This window comes from Emydura macquarii, unplaced genomic scaffold (genome assembly GCF_026122565.2).
Source record: "Emydura macquarii macquarii isolate MOO-44397 ecotype Brisbane River unplaced genomic scaffold, CSIRO-AGI_Emac_v2 contig_2473, whole genome shotgun sequence".
In the NCBI taxonomy this organism is placed as follows: domain Eukaryota; kingdom Metazoa; phylum Chordata; order Testudines; family Chelidae; genus Emydura; species Emydura macquarii.
In genome coordinates this window covers 29,264,676-29,273,033 of record NW_027132610.1, presented here as the reverse complement: position 1 = coordinate 29,273,033, position 8,358 = coordinate 29,264,676, and the positions used below count along the sequence as shown (strand labels likewise).

General features: G+C 47.8%; 1 protein-coding gene across 3 annotated transcripts in view; it reads left to right on the top strand.

Moving 5' to 3' along the window:
- Positions 1-4,392: 4,392 nt before the first annotated feature.
- The window catches only part of DIAPH3 (diaphanous related formin 3), a 581,492-nt gene continuing 577,526 nt past the window's right edge, over positions 4,393-8,358 (top strand). The window contains exons 1-2 of one of the 3 annotated variants that reach the window (XM_067563206.1): positions 4,393-4,441; positions 4,669-4,932. In XM_067563206.1, the coding sequence (XP_067419307.1) occupies positions 4,774-4,932 (159 nt within the window). In that variant the 5' untranslated portion in view covers positions 4,393-4,441; positions 4,669-4,773. Of the gene's footprint in view, positions 4,933-8,358 lie in introns of all 3 variants that reach the window. The other 2 variants (XM_067563204.1, XM_067563205.1) reach the window with 2 other exon arrangements.

Here is an 8,358-nt window from a genome sequence, read left to right as displayed (position 1 = left end):
ACATTAGTAGATGTGCAGGTGAATGAGCTCCTGATGGTGTGGCTGATGTGGTTAGGACCTGTGATGGTGTCATAGAATCATAGAGTTGGAAGGGACCTGAGGAGGTCATTTAGTCCAACCCTCTGCTCAAAGCAGGACTAACCTCAGCTAAATAATCCTAGCGAGGGTTTTGTCAAGCCGCAGCTTAAAACCCTCTAAAGATGGAGATTCCACCACCTCCCTAGGTAACCCATTCCAGTGCTTCGCCACCCTCCTAGTGAAAAACCTTTTCCTAATGTCCAACCTGGACCTCCCCCACTGCAACTTGAGACCATTGCTCCTTGTTCTGCCATCTCCCAAAACTGAGAACAGCCTAGCTCCATCCTCCCTGTAACTCCCTTTCAGGTAGTTAAAGGCTGCTATCAAATCCCCATCATTCTTCCCTTCTGCAGACTAAACAAGCCTAGTTCCCTCAGCCTCTCCTCATAAGTCTTGTGCTCCAGCCCCCTAATCATTTTTGATGCCCTCCGCTGGACTCTCTCTAACTTCTCAACATCCTTTTTGTAGTGGGGGGCCCAAAACTGGACAATACTCCAAATGCGGCCTCACCAATGATGAACAGAGGGGAATAATCACTTCCTGCAATCTGCTGGCAATGCTCCTACTAATGCAGGCCAATATGCTATTAGCCCTCTTGGCAACAAAGGCACACTGCTGACTCATATCCAGCTTCTTATCCACTGTTACCCCTAGGTCCTTTTCTGCAGAACTGCTGTCTAGTTCATCGGTCCCCAGTCTGTAGCTGTGCATGGGATTCTTCCGTCCTACGTGCAGGACTCTGCACTTGTCCTTGTTGAACCTCATCAGATTTCTTTTGGCCCAATCCTCCAGTTTGTTTAGGTCCTTCTGTATCCTATCCCTACCTCCCAGGGTATCTATCACTCCCCCTAGCTTAGTGTCATCTGCAAACTTTCTGAGGGTACAATCTACCCCATCCTCCAGATCATTAATGAAGATGTTGAACAAAACCAGCCCCAGGACCGACCCCTGGGGAACTCCGCTTGTGACCAACTGCCAGCTAGACATGGAGCCACTGATCATTACTCGTTGAGCCCTATGCTCTAGCCAGTTCTCTATCCATTTTATAGTCCATTCATCCAACCCATACTTCCTTAACTTGCTGATAAGAATACTGTGAGAGACCATATCAAAAGCTTTGCTAAAGTCAAGGTATATCACGTCCACCGCTTTCCCCACATCCACAGAGCCAGCCACCTTGTCATAGAAAGCAATCAGGTTGGTCAGGCATGACTTTCCCTTGGTGAATACATGTTGACTGTCCCTGATCACCTTCCTCTCTTCCAAGTGCCTTAAAATGGATTTTTTGAGAACCTGCTCCATGATTTTTCCAGGGATTGAGGTAAGGCTGACCGGTCTGTAGTTCCCTGGATCCTCTTTCCTCCCTTTCTTGAAGATGGGCACTATATTTGCCTTTTTCCAATCATCAGGGACCTCCCCCAATTGCCACGAGCTTTCAAAGATAATAGCCAATGGCTCTGAAATCACATCAGCCAACTCCCTCAGCACCCTCGGGTGCATTGCATCCGGCTCCATGGACTTGTGTATGTCCAATCTTTCTAAATAGTCTTGGACCTGTTCCTTTAGCACTGCGTGATGTTCACCTCCTTCCAATTCTGTGCCGTAGTCTGGGAGTTGACTTTGTCTGTGAAGACAGAGGCAAAAAAGGCATTAAGTACCTCAGCTTTCTCCACATCCTCTGTCACTAGGTTGCCTCCCCCATTCTGTAAGGGGCCCACACTTTCCCTAATCTTCCTCTTGTTGGTAACATACCTGTAGAAACCCTTCTTTTTCCCCTTCACGTCCCTTGCTAGCTGCAACTCTAATTGTGCTTTGGCCTTCCTGCTTTCATTCCTGCACATTCGAGCAGTATTTTTATAATCCTCCCTAGTCATCCATCCAAGCTTCCACTTCTTGTAAGCTTCTTTTTTGTGTTAAAGTTCACCAAAGAGTTCTTTGTTAAGCCAAGTTGGATGCCTACCATATTTGCTATTCTTTCTGCATATCGGGATGGTTTGTTCCTGTGCCCTCAATAAGGTTTCTTTAAAATATATCCAGCTCTCTTGGATTCCTTTTCCCCTCATATTAGCCTCCCAGGGGATCCTGCCCATCAGCTCCCTGAGGGAGTCAAAGTCTGTTTTTCTGAAGTCCAGGTTCCATATTCTGTTGTTCTGCTTTCTTCCTTTTGTCAGGATCCTGAACTCGACCATCTCATGGTCACTGCTGCCTAGGTTGCCACCCACTTCTACTTCCCCTACCAAATCTTCCCTGTCTGTGAGCAGCAGGTCAAGAGAAGCACGGCCCTAGCTGGTTGCTCCAGCACTTGCACAAGGAAGTTGTCTGCAACACTATCCAAAAACTTCCTGTATTGTTTGTGCTCTGCTGTATTGCCCTTCCAGCAGATGTCAGGGTGATTCAAGTCCCCCATGAGAATCAGATCCTGTGAACTAGAAACTTTCCCCAGTTGACTGAAGAAAGCCTCATCTACCTTGTCCTCCTGGTCTATAACAGACACCCACCACAACATCACCCTTATTGTTCTTGCTTCTAAGCTTAACCCAGAGACTCTCAAGTGGCTTATCTCCAGTTTCATATTGGAGCTCAGAGCAATCATAGTGCTCTCTTACATAGAGTGCAACTCCTCCACCCTTTCGCCCCTGCCTGTCCTTCCTGAACAGTTTATACCCATCCATGACAGTGCTCCAATTGCGTGAGTTACTCCACCAAGTCTCAGTTATTCCAATCATGTTATAGGTTCTTGACTGTGCCAGGACTTCCAATTCCTCCTGCTTGTTTCCCAGGCTTCTGTCACTAGAGTTGATGTGCGGGCTGAATTGGCAACAGTATTTGTTGCAGGGATAGGTTCCTGGGTTAGTGTTCTTGTTGTATGGTGTACGGTTGCTCTAATCAATGGTTATGAGTAGGCCTCATCTCTAACTGAATTGACTTTGTTAGCACTTGCCCTCCCCATTATTTCTTATCCTTGGATGTATATATATATACTTCCTATCTGTGATTTCCACTTCATGCATCTGACGAAGTGGGTTGCAGCCCACGAAAGCCTATGCCCACAGAAATTTGTTAGTCTTTAAGGTGCTACAGCAGTCTCGTTATTTGTGAGACAGTTCCTTAAAAGAACATTCCCCATATCCAAGTAAAACGAGGTCACTCTACTCAGAGCATCCTAAGTAGGGCCAGCCCTAAACCAAATGCACCACAGGCAAGGAGCATCTTTGGTGCCCCTTTCCCCTTCAAGTCTTAAAACACAAGTACACTTTCACAGTTATACAATAAAACAAGGTCCATAATATCACAGCTGGGCTCTCACTTCATTTCAGTTAGTTCTTATATCTCACTGACTGACTAGCTCACTCCTTATATATCTGTGAGGGCATGGTTGACAATATTCTAAGAGGTTTGAGGAAAATGTCGTTCTCAGAAAGTCTGGAAAGTTCTACAAGATTCTACAAAGGTGTGGAACATTCTAGGAGATTTGTGGAAAATGCATCCACATATGGAATACCTGAAACATTTTACTTCAAACATTCTATTTTCCCTTTTGTCTCTAACAACAAAAACAGGACCCCAACCATGGCTCCCACCCCCAACCCTGGCATCCCATGCAGTTGGCAGGGTTGCCCGTCCCTGAATCTGGCTCTGATCATACATTTGAACCAGTCAGGAACACAGGTATAAACTTCTATATCGGGATAGATGCTATCTGGTCGACTGAGGGAGCTGCTCTGACAACTTGCAAGGAGCCTGAATGCAGCTGGAGTGAAATGGGGCTGCTAGATTCTCATCTACATTTGGTCTCATGCTGACAGCCCCTTCAGACACAAATTTAACTTCACAGGCCACTCTGTGAAGCAGCTAAACAATTCTCTCTCCTTGTCACAGCATAACTTGCCCAAACCCACGCAGTGAGCTAATGGTAGCCCAGGGATAAGAGGGCCTAGGCCCGGCTCCATGCTCTGCCTGATGCAACAAACCCTCCCTAGCCACGCGGTGCGAAGCCGAGCGAGAAACGCTCCACGGAGTCCACTAGTACTCCACGCAAAGTCTGCACACTTACGGAGACTACAGTTCCCAGCATACAATGCCAACTATTCCAGCGGAGCTGCCGTCGCATTGCTTTTCGGTATATGTAGTCCAGCTGCCCTGCCCCTTGATACGAAGAAGCCGCCAGGCCGCGCTTCCGTCTTGTTGGGCAAAGAGCGGATTCATTGGGAGTCGGCGGAAAGGTCCGACCAATAGGAAACAGACTTGCACGCTTTCGGTTCCGGATTGGCTAGTTCAGGAGAAAGAGGCGGGGCTTTCCAGTGGCGGGACTATTCGGTCGGACGGGCGGCGGCACCACTCTCACTCCCTCCTCTGCCCATGGGTGAGACATTCCTGCCTGCGGCCGGGTCCAGCGGGGGTGCAGCCGGCTTTTCCTTCTCCGCACCCCGCCTGCAGGGCAGCTCGTGCGGCTGCTGAGGTAGAGCGAAGAGCCGGAGGCGGCCGGGATTAGAGAAGCTTCCTGGCTCAATCCCCTGCCGGGCTGAGGCGGCGGCGGCTTTACCCTGAGCCGCCCCCCCTTCCCCCCCAGCTAAGCCGTTCTAATTGCAGACACGCCGGGCGCGATTGAGGCCACTGACCGGGGAGAGTCCGGGAGAACCAGTGACTCGCCGCCGCCCGGGAGAGGGAACAGCTCGGGCTCGCCGTTTCCCTACCATGGAGCCGCGGCGGCCGCAGCAGCGCTACGGCGACTCGTCGCCGCCGCCCGCCCGGGGGAGCCGCGAGAACAAGCTGCTCCGCCGGAAGGTGCCGCCCGGGGCGGGGAGCGGGACATGCCCGGAGGACGCGGCTGTGGACGGCAAGAAACCCAGATTTGTAAGTATGAGGCGGCCGGCAGCGGGCCAGGCACCAGCGCCAGCTAGGCTGAGGGCTCCCCCAGCCGTGCGCGCACAGGGCTCCTGCTGCCCTAGCTAACCGGGCTGACCAAGCAAATCCCACTCCCGGCCCTTGCCCGGTCAGTTTATAACCCCAGGTCGCTTGGGTGTGTCCTACGCTGAACACCTAGGGCTGGCGGTCCTGCTCCTCCATGGCTCCGGTGGCTGCAATTCTTCCCAGGCCCATTCGGGAGAAAGGGTGGGTCAGTTTTAAAATCACTCATGTCCTGCCCTGCGCTTTCTCCTGAGCCTCTGCCAATGTACTCCCAACTTCGCTCGCTCTCCTGGCGTGCGCTGCCCGCAGGGTCACAGGGAAGCCGGTCGTACAGAGGGAGGAGGGCCTGGGAAGTTGTACGTCTTAGCCCCATACAGCCCCGCCTCTTTCTCTTCAGATTGCTTGGTCTGTACCTGAGCAAGTGGATGGTCAGTGGTGACAGCTAGAGTCTGCCGAAGAGAGAGAACTCGCTTAAAGCAACGATTGACGTTGCCCCTATTCCTTTAAAGTCATATTATTGCATGCGTCAAAGGATATCTCGTTAATTGGGGACCCTGGGGCTTCTGTATGCTTGGTTTGCTGTCACAAACTAAATACCAGTACTTCTGGTCTATTGCCTCAGAAAGCTTGAGCTGCTGGCTGTTCATGGAAAATATAGGAAATCAAAAGTAGTACCTAGAAGGCTGTGTGATGGTTAATGTAGGAAGGAGTTCAGATAGAGCATACTTGATAACCTATCTCAGAGATTCTCTCTTTCACTAACAGATTCTGGGTAAGGATGCCTTTTTAGGAACCACAGCATCATCTGTTTCCCAGCTGCTAGGTGTCTGGGCAGGGTCTCTTAGAAGGGTTTTGTAGTTGTGTGGGCTTCATAGAATAATTCACTTCCCCTCCCACCAGTATAATCTAACATGTGGATTCAGACCAACATAGCTATACCAGTATGAGTCACACCTCAGACATTTTTATTTCATTATTTTGTTTTCCAGTTTAGTTCATATTGCTTGGAAAAGTGTCTCAGCTAAACCAGTAGTTCCCAACCTTTATGGCTTGAGGGCCACAGATATCTTTTTTATTACTCTGAAGGGCCACCAGTCTCTGCTAGCATCCCCCTACCTCATTGCAGCCAGAAGGAAGAAGTTCAGCGAGGAGGCTGCCTCCTCACTGATCTCCGGTCCTCCTGGCTGCAGCAGGGAAACTACATATGTGCTGTAGCCCCATGCGCTCCACCTGAGTCCCTAGGTTGTGGCTCCCTTCTGCAACCAGGGAAATGGAAGATAAGTGCTCCCCTCTCTCTGGCTCCAGCAGGGACCCCAGGGCCTATGGACCCAGATGGGGTGCTCTGCCATGCTCCCTGCTACAGCCAGGGGGAGGGGAGCACTGACCTTTTGATGGCAAATTATGTGCAAAATACAGTATTTCATATACTTGAATACTAAAGTTAAACTGTAATTTGTGCCCAGAGGGAAGTAAGAAAAAGAGCCATGTAATGAACATGCTTGGATGTTCATGTTGTATGTACCTAGTTTTGGATTTGGGTTGGAATAGACTTCTTACAAATTATTTAGGTTGGTGTTCTGAGTTTCAAAATCTCCGTAACTTAATATTTATTTTTTATTATTATAGTCCCAAAGAGCCTTAGTCATGATTCAGAACATTAGGGCGATGTACAAACACAGAACAAAAAGATCCCTGCCTCCAAAAGCTTATAATCTAAGACACAACCCAAGAATGGCTACAGATGTAGAGGTGAGTACAAGGAAATGAGACAATAGTGGTCACTAAGATAGGCAGTGGTCCCAGTACACCAGCAGTCTAATGGTTGTCAAGTTCTTTTGTAGTTGTAACCCTCCTGCCACGTGGTATCAGCAGCAACAAGGCCAGGTTCAGTATCTAGGAGTGGTTCTGAACAATGCAAAACAGAATCAACTCATGCCTCCACCCAGTAATCTGGAAAAACTTAAATACCACCTCAGGGGTCCCTCTAAGAAGCAATACATCCCCACTCGCAAACACTGAGTCTGTGGATAACAAAAGATTCCTCTTATTAAAAAGGAAAGGGAACCCAGGATTAATTTGTGAAAACACCACCACAATTCACAAGCATGTAACCATAAGCAAACAGCCACCTCACAACATGGTGGGAAACATTCTTTGCTGCAGTTTCCCACCTTGCAATGTGGAAGATTTATGAAGCAATGTCCCTTTAACACACCAGTCCCTTTTTTGTCCACTTCGTAAGACTCACAGTTGGTTGTCCTTGGTTAGCAAAGACTTGGAGTTCAGAGGTGCGCTCATGTGGATTCACATCCCACCCCTGAAAGTGTGTGTGTGGGGCTACTGAGCATGCCTCTGCTGCTGTGTGACTCTGGAATGGGCTTATTATTGCTGATGTTGAAACAACTTCTAACTGCTTCTTTCTGGGACTGAGGCCTGGTCTACACCTAAAAGATAAGCCGACCTGTTCAGGGTTGTGAAGAGTTTTGTGCCTTGAGCACTGTAGGTAGGTTGACCTAACTCCTGGTGTGGGTATGTGGACAGAAATATTATTCTGTTGCCTTTGCTGCTGCCTCTCAGAGAAGTGGATTACCTAGATCAGTCTGGGGAAAAGATCCTTATGTTGATGTAGGAAGTGTCTATGCTAGAGTGTAACTGCATTGCTGCAGCTGTTTCACTGTGATCATGCCTAAGTCATGCCTAGACATGCCTAAGTCTTTTCACTTCTAGACTTTATCTGTTATCTAGGCAATATCTGTTTCTAACTGAAGTCAATAAAAACACTTCCATTGACTTAAGTGGAAGTTGAATTGGTTTCAGAGTGCACTATTCACCAGTTTTTAGCAATTGTCAGTCTGCAGTGTTCCAGTGAAGGTTATGTGAATTCTTGTTTGCACCAACCTGCTGAAAAATAGCAGAACACTTAATGTTCAGCATATCTGTAAATGTATTAAGGGAATGTTCAGGTGAGAAGAAATGGCCTCTTTGTTTGGATCAAAACTAGTCTCTTCTTCTTTTTCCCCAGTACAAATATCTCGAATTATGAAGCAATTGAATTAGTGTTGCAGTTACTGCAATGTAAAACCCTTGAATCTTAATTAGCCTAATAGGAATTATTACTGAACATATGCTACCTAGAGCACCTTATTGTGGTTTTGTGGAATTCCATAATGTTTCACGCTGTTATCATTGTCTAGAATTAACAGTCTGGTTCATGGCATTAAATTTTGTCTGCATTCTGGTGTCTGTCTATATGGTCTTTATAAATGTAGTAATTAATTTAAAAATATAAACTAAATTTGCCTTTTATATGTAATTCAAATTAACACACTTGTTTATTCCTGAAGACTATTACACTGACATGATAGTTGCTAT